General features: G+C 58.5%; 1 protein-coding gene across 5 annotated transcripts in view; it reads right to left on the reverse strand.

Moving 5' to 3' along the window:
- LINGO1 (leucine rich repeat and Ig domain containing 1) overlaps positions 1-18,443 on the reverse strand; it is a 125,416-nt gene that overhangs the window by 75,866 nt on the left and 31,107 nt on the right. For 4 of the 5 annotated variants that reach the window (XM_035336215.1, XM_035336216.1, XM_035336217.1 and 1 more), the window contains one exon: positions 6,479-6,521. Coding sequence is in view for 1 of the 5 variants with exons in the window: in XM_035336211.1 (XP_035192102.1) it covers positions 6,479-6,521; positions 16,135-16,197 (106 nt within the window). In the remaining 4 variants the exon portion in view is untranslated. Of the gene's footprint in view, positions 1-6,478; positions 6,522-16,134; positions 16,213-18,443 lie in introns of those variants that run through there. The other variant, XM_035336211.1, reaches the window with a different exon arrangement.

Below are 18,443 nucleotides of genomic sequence, written 5' to 3' on the forward strand. Positions count from 1 at the left end.
TGCAGGGTGCAGGGAGAAAGGAGCGGTGCCAGCAGGTGACGGGAGGCAGGCAGCGTGCAGGAAGGCTCCCTCCTCCCCTGCTTTAACCACCGTAATTACCTGTCCAGGCGGCTGGAGGGGAGGTGAGGGTGCAGTTTATGCACTGCAGCTCGGGTTGCATAAAGAAGCCACGTGCTGGGTTTTTTGCTGGAAACGCTGCTCCGAGCTTGTGTAACTGTCTGCTTTTTTTTTTATGCGGCCAGGAAATTACGATATAAAAATATACATATAAAAACCATGGTTTTCCTCTGATTGAACAGCCACGTGAGCCGTGCCTTTTGTGCTGCCCTGCCTGTCGGTCCCGCACGCCCTCCACGTGCACGGACACACGTACTGCTCCATGACACACGGGGCCGCGGCTTTTTACAACCTGCAGATCCCCCTTGGGGAAAAAGGGGGTTTAATTTTTATTATAACCTTAAAGAGGAGACTGGCGAGGCATCTCGGCCATAAATTTTGGAGGCGACATTTACGTCTGGGCGCGTTATGGATGGTGATAGACAAACCTCGAGCGCAGGGCCTCGGTTCAGAGGAGCAGCCATCTCCTGGGAAAGGCGGCTGCTGCTCCAGCTTGGCTCTGCCTGGAAGATTTCCCTCCTCTGCTTGTTCCCTGCCTCCAGCTTGTGTCCCCTTTTGCCTCGCTGAGGGCTCTCGGGACACTTTCTTGTCTCCACAGACATTACCTCCAAGGAGCCCCAGCCTCGTGGCACAGAGGGTACCAGCACAGCCCTGCTCCTCGCTCAGCAGCTCACCCATGAAAGCGTTTCTGGCCAGCTCAGATTGCTGCCATCCTGGCCAGGGCACAATGGCTGTTGCTGTAAGAGCACAATAGATCTCCTTGGTCACTGAATCCAGCTCCCTGCTAGCCAGGAGCCTGCCAAGTTTCAATTTGAATCCACATAAAAGATCTCAACAGCTGGGTGTTTAATTACAGGGCCTGGCACTCAGGCTCCGCAGAGCCCTATCAGGCTGTTCCAGCTCCCTGGAGCACGCCAGGACCGGCTCCGGGCAGCCCGGCACTTCCAGCCCTGGCTGAAGGTGCAAAGGCAGAGGGAAACAGGAAGTGGAGAGATGGTGCTACCCCAAGGTAGAGCTCGGGGGAGCAGGGACCACAGAAGCTCCTGAGTGTGATGCTGGTGAAGCTGCCCCTCCTCCTGTCCGTCTGTCCTGCCTTGCCCTGCACCCAAGCTCGCCCAGCCCCGTGCTGCTGATGTTGTTAGGATACCTGACTGATTGCTCAGGGAAAACAGGCAGCTAAGTGTGATGCAGTTTGTGGCACGGTTATATTTGCGCCCAGGAGAAGGCAGGTGACAAGTTAGGAGGTGGCAGACCCACTGTCACATCCCTGAGCTGGCCACCACGCTGCCCTACTGCTGATGTATGGGGCCACAAAGAGGCATCGTGCATGAACTGCTGGGGAGCAGGACCTCTCGTGCCCGAAGGCCAAGAGCTAAAAGGCTGCGGGGTGAGGAGCTGATACCCTCCAGGGGTGCCTGTCCTTGCCCCTGCAGCAGTGAGCATCTTTGCCCATGCTGGATTTTGGGGTCAGCAGCCCAGCTGATGTGCACAGGGTCCTGAGCCACCGGACCCCACAACGGCACCAAACAGATGAGCTTTGCTTTTGTGCACACGTTTCCATCAGCAAGTTCTGGAGGAAGGGATGGGCAGAGCGAGCAGTAAGTACCTTGGCTTTAGCGCTGACTTTAGAAGATTATTAATAGCAGAAGGAAGCCTGATGAAGCCGGAAACCTTGCCAGGGCTGAGCAGCACCGACGCCAGCACCAGCTCAGATGGCACCGGGCTGAGCGGTGGCACCTCTGGGAGCACCTTCCCTGGCAGCAGAATCTTGCTCTGGGCTGTCTGGGAGCCTTAATTCCTCCTCTGCCCTGCCTGACGGCCTCACCGCACCCGACAGTCCCCGGGGACTGAGGATAAGGATGGGCATCAGGGCAGTGTGCCCCGGGGACGTGTCAGCAGAGCTCCTCCAGCCCCAGAGGGGCTGGGAAAATCAGCAGCTGCGCTGCGCTCAGCCGTGCTCATCTGCCTCCCCGGGGAGCTTTGGGACACGGCCACGGGCATGGCCCAAACCTGCCCCAGAGCACGCGGGTGATGGAGGAGGGAAAGCGAAGGGCAAGGGGACGGGCAAGTGGCAGGCAGCGAGGTCTGGGGACGGTGCTGCGACAGAGATGCTCACGGCCACAGGTGCCTGTTTGCCAGAGACCCCCGGGGGCTGCGGCAGGCAGTGGGAGGCAGGAAGCCCCGAGCGACCCTCCTCCCTCCCCAGGACGCTGTGTTTTCTGAAAGGCACCTTACTGTGGGCACAGGGGAGCCCACATCCTTCCGAGTTAAGCTCAAGGAAAAGGTCTAAAGATTTTTCATTGTTTTGTCTGGGCGAGCTGCTGGGAGCACCAGCAGCTCAATTTGTATTGATAAAAGCCTCTTGCCTCTGAAAACATGGGACCAGTTCTCCCCCTGACAGGAAAACATGGGCAATGCAGAGCCTCAGATCACAACGCCCTGTTGTTTCTGTGCATTTCTGCAGGGCCACGAGGCAAAAAAAAAAACCACATCTGACAGCCTCTGCAAAAAGAGACATTGTGAAACCCAGTGACTGGCGGGCAGAGCAGGCTCCCAGCCCCTTCCACGAGCGGCACTGAACCCGGCTGAAGGACTCCCTCATCACCATAGCTCCTGCAAGGTGCTTTTCTTGCTCGCCATCATCTGGCACCCCAAAGCAAGCTCCCGGCCGTACTGGCACCTCCCCTGAGGTGCTGCCACGGACCACGGGGGGACAGGGCAGCGGGAGAGCAAGCAGCCAGCGTGCAACGTCCCCACCACAGAGGGACGGTGGGGCTGGCTGGAAGATGTCCAATTAGTTAACGAGCACTCCGGTGCTAAGCCTTGTCTGCAGTCTGTAATTAATTGCCACAGGACGAGCAGCAGCGCGTACATTTAAGGAACCCCTGCCTGTCCTAAGGATGAGGGGTCCTAGAGGTCCTAGAGCCACACTGCCCTAGCAAGGGAGGTGGCACGAGCGGTCCCCGGTGGCAGGCGAAGGGGACAGCTTCTGCCCCAAACCTGTCCTGAAATGGTGGGGAGCAGCCGGCAACGGCTTTGGGGATTTTGGAAAAAGGGATGGAGTTTGGAAAGGGATTTTGGAAAGGATGATCTGGATCTCCAAGAGCCACGCGTCCCCCTGCACAGCACCAGGAGCGAGCACCATACCTGCTCCCAGACAGCTCGGACCGGGAGCTGGCACATGGGGACACGGAGCAGCAGCCCAGCCCTGGTCCCCCACGTTCGCAGCAGCACGTTGCACGCCCGCTGCAGGCACACAGCCCCTGCAAGCTGCTTTTGATGAGCAGCGCTGCAGTAATTAAGCAAAGAGGAGACGTCAGCCAGCCAGGCACCTCCCGCTTCCAGCAGCCACAAGCACCCACTGTGATTTTGGAAACCCTGGGATCATTTCTTCACGTTTCTTTCCCTCCCCGGCGCCCTGTTGCTTCTGCTGGGGACACCAGGCAGCCCCGTGGGCACGAGCTGCTTCGGCAGAACGCCACCTGCAGCAAACCGGAGCCAACGGGCAGCACCGGCGGGTGGCTGTGCCCACCCCTGCGCCCAGCACGGGGCGCAGGGAGCGAGGCAGAGCTTTTGTCAGCCCTGCTTTTGGCTCTGCCTCCAGCAGAGAGGGGAGGTGTGTCGCTGCGAGCCTCAGCCCTTCGCCTTCTGCATGCGAGCAGCCTCCTGCCAGGCTCCTCCAGCGGAAAAGCAGCGGCAGAGCTGGGGGAAGGGGGAGGAGACCTCCTGCCGGCGCCCGCACCAGGGGGCTCTGCCTGGCACCGCGCGGGGGGAAGCTGCAGAGCAGTTCTGCGCCTGGCCACCGTGATAAATTAGCCGGAGAGCCGGGCATTTCACGCAGCTGCCTCGTCCCCTGCCAGCGTGCCAACGTGATTAATTTGCAGTGCAGATGAAGCTCGTTTATCACAGGCACGTGATGACCACGCAGCCGGCGGGGGCGAGCGGCGAGCACAGGGGGACAAAGGCAAAAGGCAGCGAGGAGCTGCACTTGGGGCAGCGCCGGGAGGAGTTTGCCACGTTCGGCTGCGATTAAGCACGCCGGGGAAGGAGAGCCCCGCGTGGGCTGGGAGCTTTTATCTCCGCTAACACAGGCGGCCGTGTGGCGGGAGGACAGTAAGAGGATTGGGGAGCAGCAGCTGCGAGCTGATTACCGTGCTTGAGAGAGGCAACACTGCCTCTGCTGCCGTGCAGCCCTCTTCTCCCCTTGCTACTCTCTCCTTGAGGCTGTTTTCCACCCCATCCTCTTTTTTTCCTACCCCTCAGCTCCTGGGAGAGGCACGTGCTCCTGCGTCCAGCATCGCCACCCCACGAGCAGCCACGTGGTGGCACGGCTCCGCTCACGCTCTGGGAGGAACCGCCGGGAAGGCAGGGCTGCGTGTGAGCTCCCTGACATCACTCTGCTGACACGGGGAATCGCTCTGACACGGTGTGCCTGCGGATGGGAGTTGCTGCACGTGTAGGAGCGGTGCCCAAGGCGGCTGTGCTGCTGGCACGGTGCAGCACGGCTCTCCCGAGGACCAGCGTGCCAACACAGGACAGCAAACTGTCCCCTGGCTCCGGGGCTTCTGGCTCCGGTTTTTGCTCAGGGAACGGAGACACTGAGCGTTACCCCTGGACACCAGGATTGCAGGTGGTTGCACAACAGAGGAGAAAGGCAGGAGGTCACAGCAGGCACGGCACTCGGGTTGCACTGCTCCCGCATGGAGAGCAGCCTGGGGAACCGGGAATCAACGCAGCAGGGACATCGTTTCGGAAAGGAAAGCAATTTCTTCCATGCCCGAGCATCTTGACTCAGCCTACAGAGGCAGCAGCCATGGAAGCGACGCGGCAGGAGTGTGGCCAGGCCACATGGGCCACCAACAGCGGTGACAAAGCCTCAGGCCGGTGGCAGTGCATGTGGTGGGACACAATTATCGGCCCTACGGGCAGCGCCGAGCACAGAAGATGTGTTTTTCGCTCTATGTAGTTCTTAAAGAAAACGTGCCGAGAGGCCAGCCGGGCAGATGATGCAATACGCGACGGCCCTGCTGCTTTGGGGACAGCCCTGCTAATTTCTCTCAGCACAGAAACGGTGCCTGATCTGCTGGGTTGAATTACATTTAGAAAACCCGGAGTGACTTGGGAAGCGCGAGAACATCACACACAGAGGGGATTTAGGGACCAGCTCAAGGAAGACGGCAAAGGGGGGTGTCATGCTGCCGCGTGCCGACCACAATTCCCAGTCCGCGGGGACGCTGGGACACACGCACACACTTGGGCTAGCACCGTGCTCCTGCCACCCTGCCGCACAACCCCGAGCACGGCCCGGACCCCGTGAGGCCGTGTTCCCAAAGCCCGGCCCCAACAACATCCCATCTGCGCCTTCAAAGGCATCCCGACCCGCGCATCCCTGCGGCCCTGGCACCCCCTGCACGTGGGGTGTTTCAGCCTGAGAACTGCACTTTTTTCTTGAAGACGCAGTTTTCAGAGATGGTAGCAGCATTAAGAACATAATTTTTTTAAAAAAAATAAAGGAACTGAAGGATTTTTGCCTTTGTTTACTGAGCTCCATGGCTGGAACGGGGGCTCGGCCAGGCCTGATGCACCCCGCGAGCACCCTGCCGTGAAGCAGAAAGCGACCAGGGCGCTGCAGCGAGCCCGCTGCGGAAAGGTTGCAGTGATGGCACTGCCTGGCCCGGCACCCTGAGGCCAGGACTGCGACCTCTGACTTTCACGTTTCTTCCAAAGTGATCTGATCAAGCCACATCCAAACCCTGCTCCTCCACCAGTCCCCGGGGAGGTTTTGCTCCTCTCCCACCTGCTGCTTCACCCTCTGCTCTTTGCAGAGCTCCCAGAGCCACCCCCGAGCACCTCGGTGCGGTGGTGGCAGAGGCATCCCTGCTTTTATTTAAATCATCATGTCAATTACTCCACCGAAACGCAAAGTTCTCATCCGTCAAAGTTTACCCAGAAGGATCAGAGATGCCCACACACTTTCCCTCTGCAGATTACAGAAAGGCAGCAATGAATGTTTCCCAGCCAGCTTTCACACGGCACAGAAATAACTGCACCAGCATGCACGCCTCTATGTGTGCTGGGCCAAAACGCGCCAGGGGCCGCGTCCTGGGCTCCTTCTCCCCTGGGAGCAGCAGCAGGGAGCTGTGTGTGCCGCACGGAGCAGCAGCAGCGGAGGTGCGATGGGGCGACCTCTCCAGAGCCTGGGTGATGGGGAATATAACCCGACATCACAGCCAACCTCCCCGCTCTGCTTTGGGAAAGCTCCCCGCAGCAGGAGGGGTCCCCTCCCTCGCCCCGCCAGCACACGGAGGATGCTCCAGCACCAGGCACGCCCGCAGCGAGGGGGAAACGCTATGGCACTTACCGGAGCCGAAATCCTGCGAGGACCTGCTGGCTAGGCACGGAACCTGGAAGGGAGCAGAGAGAGAGACGTGCTTCAGCGGGCTGGCTGCCGACAGCAGCAGGCATCTTAGAAGTGGGACGCGGGAGGGCTGGCATCGCACCAACCCTGTGGGAAGGGGTCCTGCCTCCCAGCCACCCCTGGCAGCACGTAGAGCGGGCAGGGGGCTGCTGGCCTCAGGAGAGCCCCAGGCATCACCAGGTTCACTCGGTCTGAGCCCTCCTGGCTTGGCTCTCAGCCACTGTGCTGGGTCACTGCCAGGTGCCCGAGCCTCGGAGCAAGAAGACGGAGCCTTCCCCCTGCCCCCTGAGCCATGTGGGCTCACAAAGGGCTCTTGGGGTGGGCCAGGTGGCCACCTCCTCCCTCCCTCCACCTTGCACAGGGTCAGCAGCCTCCATGGGGACACCGTCCTGGGGGACATGGCCTGGGGGTCCCCACCGAGGAGCACGGAGGCTCCCGGTCACGCAGGGCACCAGCATCCCAGAAGACTCGAGCAGAGGAAGCAGGGTGTGCAGGGAGGGAACTTTTACTCGCTTTTAATCCATAAATTAGTTCTCGTGCCCAGGCTTTGCATCTGCTGCGAGCCTGCTGCCCTTTCCCACGCCAGCCAAGGCTGCGCACCCACACCAAGGAGCCGTGTTGTGCTCCTGCCGGCTGCTCCTGTCTCTTTCTTACTACTCTCCGTGCCAATAGCTGCAGTGGGGTGTGGGCACATCCCAAAACAGAGCGATGCACTGCTGGCACCCACCCTGGTCCAGCGCTTAGCGCTCCCCTCTCCAGTGCCTCACCAGCCCGGGTACCGCGCTATGCAAATCCATGCAAAGGAGTCACAACAACTATAAATATCCATGAAAAATCTTCCCATAAATACGAGGGAAGGGGAATTTACAGCGCTTTCTTTGGAGATTTCTCCAGGTGTTCCCTATTAAGCCATTGTGTTCGTTTGCATAAGTATTCCTCAGACAATAACGCACGGGCTGCAATCAGTTACCGGCTCTGCAAACAGAGCAGTGGCGGCACGCTGCACTCCAGCAGCCAGCCGTAAAGATGACAGACGGGCTCCTGACGTCACCAGCTCTTTGGGGGAGTTGTTTGAAATCAGCCACGGCCAGCAACAGGTTGTGCTCACCCGATCCTACAGCAGGAGAAGGAGGGGGCGAGCTGGGACCCGTTGGTCACGTCGCCGAGGGACAGCCTTGGTCCCTGCTCGGGGACGCTGCCTGGCATCACCCTGCTCCTTCGGAAGAGGGAAATGAGCAAAGTCTTCCTTCCTCGCTCAGCACACATCAGGTCTCATCCTGAGCAGCTCTTGCGAGGCTGCTGTTGTGTTTTTCAGATGTGACAGCTCTTTGCGTGCTTAACACATCCCTGTCACGGCTTCCGTGTCCTTCTGGGGAGATGGGAGGGAGACGGGAGGAAGTATAACACATTTTCTCCCCGCACGAAATTCCGAGCATGTCCTCCTCTGAGTGCAATTACTGTGTGTATGACTCCTGTAATCTGGCTAATACAGTTAAGTATGCTGGAGATTAAGGGATTTCGGACTGCAAAGTCCATTTCATCTCGCCAGGCCTGTGCGAGGCGAAGCCAGCGGAGAAATGCTCCTGCAGAGGCACCTGGACCGAGCCGGGGCAGGTGCCAGCCACACCACGTCCCCAGGGGACCCTCAGCAGGGAGAGCAGTCCCCGCGCTGTCCTCCCCGGGCAGGGTGCGTGGGGACAGCACCGCATCGCCCTCAGCACTACCAGCCTGGAGCTGGTGGAGCCCAGATTCAGCCTCTGCAGGAGCCGGTGGCTCTTGATGGCCACGGCCCCAGCTGGGACCCAAAGAGGCTCCTGGGGGCTGCTCCTGACCTCGTGCCCAGCAGCAGGGGAGTACTGCTGGCCATGCGGCACGCACAGCCCCTTAGGGGATGTTTTCTGCTGGCTCTGCGTGCAGCGCAGCCGGCTGGGCTGCCCAGGGGTTGGAGTGGATGCATCTGGGGACGCGACAGAAATGGTGAAGGACTTGAGCAGTCACGGCACCACTGCTTCGAGCACTCTTCAGGCAATAGGAGAAGAGCCTTTATCTCCAGGCTAGAGAGTTAATAACAGCACAGGAATAAAAGCTCAGCTTTGGCTGAAGCAATGGCTTGCAGAGAGGGAAGCTGGAGCACATGGTAAGCCCCAGGACTGCAGGATGAGATGGACAGAGGGAAAACCTGCCCTGGTTCCTGCCCTGTAGACCTCCTGCACAAGGAGGTCCCCCAGATAAACTCCCTTGGGGGCCAGCGTCCTCCCTGCCATGTGAGCAAGGGCACAGCCTACACCCAGACCCTGCTCCTGCCCAGTGAATGCCGTGGAGAGCTGCCTCCAGCTCCTCCAGCCCGAAGCAGAGGAGACACGGGGTTGTTCTACAAGCACAGAAGACCAAAATGGAGCAGGGAGGTGGCTTTAGGGGGTAAAAGCTGCCCTTACAGGGCCGCCCCATGCCCCCACGCAGGCTCAGCCCCAGCCAAACGCTGGCTTGCCCTCGTGGGTGGATGCCTGGCTCCAAACATCAGCTTCTACGCAGTGATGTACAGCGCAACCCCACACTGCCGGAGATACCCCAAAGCTACCCACACATCTGGATGCAAATGAGCGTTTAAGCGCCCCGCACGGTTCCGTGCATACGCCATGGATTTACTGTCGCTTCTCGTAGCGTTAGGAGGGATGAGAGAAAGCAGCCGAGCAGCAATGGCAGGGGGAAGCAGCCACCAGCCGACTCGAGGGCTTCGGCTGAGAAGGGAGCTCTGGAATAAAAACCAGGGGTCACTGCATTTTCCACCCTACAGAAGCTTCCCCTTTATGTACCCCATCTTTTAGCTTCACAGCACCCTTTTAGCACTGCTGATTCCCCCCGCAGGGGAATTCGGAGCGCACACAAAGCTGCCCAAGAAGCGGCTCCTGTTCACCTGGTGCCCATTTTTCACCCAGAAGGATGCCAAGAGGCCTCTGCCCGCCGTGTTCTCCCAGGAACCGGGGCCATGGGCTCTCATTTGAAACGGGCTGTGCAGGGGAGAGGGTCCACCTCTGCAGCAGAAAGCCCATATTTTATCTGACAAATTGAGCTCTGCCCAAACTTCGGCTTTCCATCAGGAAGTGTCGGCAGAGGAAATTTGTGGCCAGCCCTTTTCATCAAACCCGCGCAGCCTCCGGCATGAGGAAGGGCTTTCGGATAGCGCAGCGCTCCTCGAGGCAGCAGATAAATGTCCAGCTGGGGAGGGCGGCTGCGGGCGCAACCCAGACACGCTCGGACTCGAAAATAAGGTGGTTTTTAGAGTGTCAACGACTGGAACAGGAGGAAATCTCTGCCTTCAGATATCACAGGGGGAAGACGGGGTTAAAAAAGGAGAAGAAACAATCCCAGGGAAAGACTGCAACACCTTGAAACCTCTTCCTGCTTTGAAAGGCAGGCCTGGTGCAGGGAAAGAAAGCCTCATTACCATCAGAAATCCTCTCTCCCTGCCCTTACCTCCCCGCTCATTTCCATATCACAGGGCACACAATGCCTTTCTTCTCCGGGAAAACGTCCCATTTCGCAGCGACCCGTGCCCAGCACGGCAGTCGGGAGACAGGGAACAAAAGCCCCAGTCCAGGCGGCACCGGTGGGTGACTCCTAAGACCCTTATCGCCAGTCAGGGACAGGTTTTATCATTGTCATTATTACCAGACTACTTTATCTTTTTTTTTCTTAGCTTCGAGATTCCTTAGTCAGTCAAATAACACCCAGGCGTAGCAGAAGCGGCAGAAAATAAAGCATTGTAAGGGGTTCAGGAAGTTATTTTCATCTTAACGAACGTGTGAGAAAGGTTGACGAGTCTTTATTCTGCTCTTAGGGGATCATCTGCAGGTTCCGGGCTGATATGAGGAAAAAAATTAAAAACATCAGAAGAAATGACCAGAAGAAGGAAAAGCCACTAAATGTACGTGATGCGCACCCCTGCGAAGGGTGCCTTGGAGCCGGCAGGGAGCAGGGTGCTTTGTCCCAGCCAGAATCAAAAATCTGTGGTTTTCCACAGAAAGTGCCCCAGCCATGAGCCAGCCCAGGCGACATCGGTCCTGGCCATCGGTCCCACAGGCAGAGCCTGGCGAGGAGATCCCGTCTCAAACCCGACCCGCGCACACCTCTTGTGCGCAGAGGTTGCAATAAGACCAGGAGATGCTGAGCTCCCGGGGCCCTGCTCCTGCCTGGCCATGGGGTGATCCTGGGGCTGTTTCCATGCTGAGCGGGGCCACCCTGCCATTTTCCCATCCCAAAGCATCGCAGGTGGAGCAGGGAGGGAATGCAAAGCAGCACGGACAGGGAGCAGCATCCCTCCAGGATCGCTGGATTCATCCTGCTCCAGTCTGGCTGTTCCGATAAAAGCAAGGTGAAACCGGCGGTGTACGGCAAGTATTTCCTACAAAGACCTTGGGAGAGGGTGCTGGGGCTCCTGGAGCAGCAACAAGCAAACGAGGCTGTTTGCGGGGCGAGGAACCCTTGCAGGATGCAGTGCCGGGGGGCAGAGCAGTCCTGGCACCCCGGGGGTGCTGGGGGTGCTGTTCCCGGGGACTTGAGGTCCCCCAGCGAGGGGGAGCGGGGCCAGCCCGCACCGTGCCGGCTGCCCAGCGGCTGCGCCGTGGCGGGGCTGTCAGCGGTGATTGATGGCGTGGTTCAGGAGGAAATAAATTCGCAGGCTTTCGCAGGAGGTGAACTGGGGGGTGTATCCATCTTAAAGATACTTAATGAATGTGCCTCAGCACGCCGAGTGGCAGCAGATACATCTCCGCAGCCAGCGCTCCCTGCGCTGCTCCCTGCAAGGTGCAGGCGCAATTTAACAGCTTCTTATCGATTTTAGTAACGCTCCCAGGGCCCCGGCAGTGTCCGTATTGCCCCGGCCCAACGAGAGCCCTGTGGCCACGGTGGGGTCTTGCCCAGTGTGAAAGCACCGCCACGTGCTGCCTCTGGGGACAAAGCCAGCTGTCTGGGCAGAACAGACGTCCTTGTGGCCTCCTTGAGGCACATCAAGGTTCGTACGGGATTCGGCTCAGCCTCAAGGGAGAGGATGGTGCTGCGCTGCTGGAGCCTGCCCAGAACCGAGGTGGGACAAGAAGGATGGTCCGAAAGGGAGATGCTGCAGTATTGAGAGGTGGGAGGGGAATTCCAAGAAAAATGATAAAAGGGCGGACCTTACGGGCGACACCCATGCAAGACTTTGAAAGCCTTCACTCTTAAGGCAAGAAAAATGGCAATCAGCAGTTCTGGTGCGTGGCTTCGCTTTGTTTTTCCCTCGCAGCACAGAAAAGCAGAGCCCTGCCTGACCTTTCTGGCTACGTGACCTTGTCTGAATCACTGGCTGGTAACAATGAGTGAAATGCCAGTGCCCCGGTTCCTAAATACCAGCCTCCTCTCGGGGTGAAATGCCAGCTTTCGGATGTGTAAATGCCGCCAAGCAAATGTCACCCTCCCCAAGGTGTCAAATGCCAGGGAGGCTCGGCCTCGGGCGGGCACCAGGGCTGGGGCACAAGGAGGGTGACCGTGACCACGGGTCCTGCCCAGGACCCTGCCAGCTCCTCCAGGCTCTGCTCTGCTCCGGTGCTCCCCCACACCAGCGGCACGAGGCGCGAGGAGGGCAGGATCCTGTCTCCTCGGTGTCCCGACAGCACCCCAGCTCGGGAGAGCTGCCCTTGGTGTTGGTTTTCACCCTTCTCAAGTGCTGCTCCCCAGCGCATCTCCTCTCAGACCTTTCAGAGCGGCCAGCTAACCAAACAAATCCAATTTTCAGATTGTTTCGCATCCAGACGACATGGTTACTTCCAGTTTTCTCGGGTAAATGAAAAAACAAGCGAGTAGCAGGAGATATTGCCATCTAACGAGTTTACCGCTACCTGGAACTCCTCGTTTTCAGCCAGCGCTACTGTTGCTGCTCTTAATCCCATTTATTAAACACGAGGCATCATCAAGCACACCGTGGTCGTGGCACTGAGCAAAAGCAGCACCCGTGTAAAGCCAGGGATGTTTGCAACATCTCTTCCTGCAGCCCAGGCCTTGCTGGCCAGAGCCACGTTCTCCAGCAGCTGCCCCTTCCCTTCTCCCCACTTGGCATCGGCGTGGGCTCGGGAAGCCCATCCCGAGCAGATTTGTTCACCCAGCCCCAGGAGAAGTCACTGGGGGCTGTACAAACAGCCCAACCTTCCTACCTGCTGCCGGAAACACGACAAGCCACGTCAGGAAATGAATGAAGTTGCTTTTTGTCTTGTGGGATTTGGAGCTTCTCTCTTTCCCCACACCCACACCTTTTTTTCCCCCTGTAGATGTGTGAAATAATTTTACCACCCTTTTTATTTTTTTTCTTTCAGCTACTCCTCCTCTCCCCGGATCTCGCCCTTCCTGGCATTTGAAAATAGCTCACGCAAAGGAGGAGGAAGAGGTGGAAAAAAATAAAATGAACCGTGTGGGGATGAAAAAACGGAAGGGGAGAAAAGGGAAAAATACAAGAGTGGAAACATTTTTAAAAGAGAGTCAGGCATGGCCGATGGCTTCGACCCGAGCACCCCAGGCTGCCTAAAGCTTCCCCGGGCAGCACAGCACCCCCTGCCCACGCCAGGCATGCGTCCTGGTGTCATCCCCAGTGACAAAACCCTGACCCCTGTGCTGCACAGGTGCAAGCAGGGCATGATGCACCCTCCTGGCGGAGATCAGACGAGGATGACCTTTTTAACCTTTTCCTCTGAATTTTGCAAGCTTAGGAAGGCTCTTGGCATCCTGTCATGTGTTACACAATGGATAGAAAAAGTGGGGCACGCATGTGTAAGGCACGCACCCTGACACACCTCGGCAGGAGAACAAGCCCCTCCAGTGACTCCGAGCATCGTCTGTGATTAGAGCTGGTTGGGAACCTGCTGTCCAAATGGGTTTCCTCCTTGCACCGTGCTGACTGCCAGAACAGAAATGTTTGGAAAAAAAACATCGGATGTGATAACCCTCTGAGGAGCAAAGGCAGGTGTGTGTTCCTGAGCTGCGTGGCCAGGGGACAGGGCTGCACCGGGCACTCTGCTTTCAGCACAGCTTGGGTGCCCACCTCCCATCACATCCCGTCCCATCCCGTCCCATCCCGTCCCATCCTGTCCCGTCCCATCCCATCCCATCCTGTCCCATCCCATCCCATGACCCCCTATCTGCACTCCCCTTTGGGGAGGGGATGACCTGGCTGAGTTTGGGCAGGAGAAAGGGGTGAAATAAACAAAGGAGCCAAAGCAGGAGCAACTGGGAGACTCCCTAATTGCCTCTCTACATGCTTGCTTAGGATTTTTCATTTTCTGCATGCAGCAGCAGCACTCATCCCGTCCCCCGGGGACGCACGTGCAAGCAGAGCGAACGCTGTCACCCCGCCTGGCAGGGACAGGGACACTCAGACCCTGCTGGGCCGCCCCCCGCCGCAGGGCAGGACGGTGGGAGGAGACGCTCCATCAGCACGATGGAGTCTGAACGTGAGCAGACGCTAGAGGGACGCTTCTCAGCTTTTTTCCTTTAAAACTAGATAACTAAGCAACCCTCATTCACCACGAAGCAAACGCTCCGTGCCTGGCGCAGGAGGGGCCGGGGGAATTTCTGCCAGCAGCGGCGTGGAGGGGAACCCACGGCTGGCAGCAGCAGGGGGCCCGAGGAGCGTCCCCGAGGAGCACGGCTCAGCAGGGAAGCGCAGAGCGCCCAAAGGATGCTCCCCACCTCACTCAGGGGCACTGCGAGCTCCTCACCTCCGGCACAGCGGGAGCCGGGAGGGGAAGCATGGCTCATCCTGCGCGACATGAGCACCCGGACGTGCCAGGGAACCCGGGGCTGAAGCCCGGCTCCGACACAGCGCCCCGCGTTCAGGCTGGGATTTTCAGCAGCAGGGAGGGAGCAGAGCCCTGCTGAGGTGTGGTGCTGTGCCAAACCAAGTGGCTCTGTCCGTCTGCACTGCTGCCATGTCCCTCAGCACCAAGCAGCCTCCGAAGCTGGCCAAAATCCCGAGGCTGTTTGGGATACCGAGCGTTTCTCCGGCTCTTCTCGGGAGCTGTCGCCACCACGCTCCCCCCTTCCACCCTCCCACTTTTCCCAGCTGCACCGAGGAACAAACAAGCCCTCGCCCACTCCAAGGAGGTGTCTTGGCGGCGGCCAAGGAGAGGATGCTTGCTGCTGGGCGACAAGCCACCGAGCTAACTCAGCACAGCCAGCTGACGGCCAGCGAAGGCGCCCCTGCCACAAAGAGCACCGCACACATCGCTCCTTCTCAAGAGGTCTCGAAGGGCTGAGCACGCACTTCACCGTGCCCCGCTTCCCGCGTGCAGGAGTGGCACTTGCAAAGCTAATCATTTTCTAGTGCATCTTCATTAGCCTGGAAACACTCCGCCGCTGGCCTCCCGCATCTCCACGGCTGCTGAAGTCCTGGGCCAGACCCTGCTCTCGTGCACGTGGGTGTAAAGGCGCTCACTCGCAGCCGAGCTGAGGTTGTAACCTCGTCCCTGTACCCCGGGGTCTGGTGCGGAGCTGGGTTCTCAGCCCCAGCAAACTGGGGGTGTGCAGCCCCAGTCCCTCCTCGTGTTAGCTCACCAGGCATCTCTGGCACAGAGCTGCAGCACAAGGCTTCACCTTCCCCTTCGCTTCCATCAAAGCCACGTGCAAAGAGGCAAACACCCCGAAATACACCTCAGTGCTCGCTCACAGGAGAGCCTCTTCCCCAGGCAGCAGAACTACTGCACTACAGGGCAAGCACAGCCAGGCACCACGCAAAAAGCCCTTCCCAAGCCAGGGACAAACCACCAGCCGGCAAGCCCTGCTCCCCGGCAGGCAGCAGCACCGGGGGGGCACCCTTCTTCCCCTGGTCAGTAGGACGGGCTTTGCGAGAGCTGGCTTTGAGGGAATTCCTCACAAATCTCTGTCTGAGAAGCGCTGGTAAAGAGCTAACTCTCTGACCCTGCCTTTACCTTTGCCTCCGGGCACGACTGCAAGAAGACAATTCCAAATCCAGGCTGAGGATATCCTGCCCAGGCTGCCCCAAATCTGGCAGAAAAAAATCCTCCTGTGCTGCAAGGCTAAAGCTCCCGCCTGGCGATGAGCCCGGGCCGGGCCCTTTTGCAAAGCAGGTCTCAGCAAGGCCATGGCATCCCCGTCCCCAGCAAACCCCACAAAGCCTGACCCAGCGTCCGTGAGGCTGGGAAGGGGGAAAGGGAAAGGATTAAAGATAGATTCCAGTTTTGTTTCAACCGCTGTAAACTAAAAGGTCCCCCAGCAACCGCTGCTGAGCCAAAAAGCCCGCCTGCGTTTTGGGCCACGAGGCAGCCGAGCAGCAGCTGTATTTTTTATTAAAAGGCTGGTTAATATTGCAGCTTGCTGATGCAGGCCTGTTTGCCTGGGTCTGGCTGCTGTTTCTTCACTCTCCGCTGCCCACCCTAACAAGCAGGGCGGCAGGAAGGTAAATAGAACATAAATTATCTGGCACTTAGGACAAACAAACAAACAAGGCCAGGGAGCGCCCTCCCGACTTCACACGCCCGGTGGCTGGTGGGGAAGGGAACTCATTTTCCCGTAATGGGAGATGACTACACTTCGTTAACTCAAACTTTCTCATTAATCACCTTCGCATCGCCTCTGTCTGCCTCGTCGCTGTCAGGCCGCAATAAAACATGGAGAACGTTCATTTGTTGCCCAGCTTCCCACTCAGTAAAGACACACGGCGCTGCAGCGATGGATTTACCCTGACACCCGGCTCTCGGCACAATAAGGCTAATTTCAACACGCGGCTGACTCAAACCCTGCTTTCTTCCTTCCCTTCCTTTCATTCCGTTCTGCAGGTGGCAGGTGCCGGGCCTGGCAATTAGAGGTGACAGGCGGCTGCAGGCAGAGCACCGCCGCTGTTGTTGTTCCAGCGTGGGTTCGGGTGAAGGCTTCTCCTCTCCTGCCTGTTCCTCTCCCGACAATGCCCAGCCAGAGCCACGTCGCTGCTGGGCAGAGGACGCTGGAGACAGCCGGGATTTCCCCACCAAGGCACGGGAGCGTCGTGGCCACGGGGCCCATCCGAAGCAGGAGAGCTGGCGGCGCCATCCCGCGGTGTGCCTCTCGGTTTCCCCGTGTCGGGTTTGACACCCCCGGTGTTTCACAACCACGCCGTGTTTTATCGAAATCGTATGCGGCGCTCCTCCGGCCTCCCACGCATCTGTTTATTTTCCAGCCGGGCTCTGTTTGTTCCAGGCTTGCTCCTACAAGGCGGGGAGGGAGGCGGTGGGAGGGGGACGCGCGGTTGCAGTGCGGTGGCCGGATCCTGCTGCGGGGGCTCAGGACCAGCAGGGATGCCCCACGCATCTGCCCGGCATCCCAGCCCACGCACAGCTCTGAGCTTCCAAGCAGAGGCTGAGGAGGATGCAGAAAGCAGGCAGAGCCGGGGGGACGCTGCCCTTGCAGCCCCAAGGGCTCTGGCAGAGCCCGCTTCTCCCTTTTGCAAACTGCACGGCAGCCCCTCCGTAAAGCGACAACCGCTGCTAAAGCACAGCCTGGCCGCAAACGAGCTGCTCCTTTTTTTAAAGGAAAGGATCTGGGATTAATTAATTCTTAATTAATTAACAGGGACTTAAATGTTGATAGATGTCGAATGCAGAGGAAGAGAAAAAAAGGCAAAAATCCCTTGTTGGACAGGTTTCTTCGCGCAGAAAAGCCTTTTAGGAGATTAAAAAAAATAAAGTCATGCTGGGATGCTGCGGCCCCCTGCCTGCTTTTGGCCCCCTCCAAGCTCTCTGCGTGTGTTAAATCCTGGGGACACCGAGGCAGGGCTGGGCGCCCTGTCCATGCTGCCAGGCAGGAGGGATGGTGACCAAAGCCTCAGCTTTGAAAAATGGAACCTACGGTGACATCCTTTGCAACTGAAAGCATCCAGTAAGGGGAACCTCACCCCAAAGAGGGGTAAATAGGGCTGGTGGTGCTCAGCCAGCGCTGCTCCGCCGCAGTGAGCAGAGACCCAAGAAATCTTGTGGTTTGCCCCAAAAAGCCAGCAGCCACGCACGGGTGAGAAACAGGCACACACAAAACTGATGACGCAGCTTCCATGGCTCACTAACATCTCATCTGTAAGCACTCCGATGCGTTGCATTACCCTGAACATTAATGGAAGCCATGTATTAAAAAAAGTAGGTGTTAAAATCGGAAATTGCCATTTCTCTGCTCATTGTCGCAACGATCCCTCGCTGATCTCTGAGTCGGATCCATGCTTAAGAAAAAAAAACACCCACATGCGCACACCGGGCCCTGGGAAGCACAGAGTGCTGGCGATGCACGAGGCCATCGATTAAAAACCCACGCAGGAGCTGGAAATCAGGAGCAGCAGGAAGCGTTGCCAGCCTGGATGCAGCGTTCTGCACTCTGTCCTCGGTGTGGGGCATGGAAAAGCATCCAGAAAGGTGCTGGGGGTCTCCGGGCCATGCGCAGCCTCTCCATCGCTCGGGGGGCACCGTGTGCCACAGCTCCCCTTCCCTTGCCGGCTCGGGAAAAGGGGCAGCTCCCAGAAGCTTCGTGAGCACAAAGAGGAAAAGGAGCAGAGCTTCCACATTCAGCACGGGATTTCCACCAGCGATGTGCACCCCGAGGGTATTGCGCTGGGCTGGAGCAGGGAAAAGGAGGCGGCCCCCAAGCGCCCGGTGTGCAGCAGGGCCCGAGGGAGCCGGCGCTCGTCCTCCACACCCGGCTCCGTCCCCGGCGCGGCGGCAGGATTAAGCGCAAGTTATAATTAAGACTGGATGTTTGAAGAGAAACATAATCTCTGTTCCGTGGGATTCGCCGGCACAACAGTAATTAACGTCTCATTAACATTCGCCTAATTAAGCAGTTTATGAAAGTGGGTAGATTTGCATACTGCTCCACTTCAGCTCGGCTGCGCTGGCTCCGCTCACGCGCCACC

The sequence above is a fragment of the Oxyura jamaicensis genome, chromosome 10 (assembly GCF_011077185.1).
Source record: "Oxyura jamaicensis isolate SHBP4307 breed ruddy duck chromosome 10, BPBGC_Ojam_1.0, whole genome shotgun sequence".
Taxonomy (NCBI): domain Eukaryota; kingdom Metazoa; phylum Chordata; class Aves; order Anseriformes; family Anatidae; genus Oxyura; species Oxyura jamaicensis.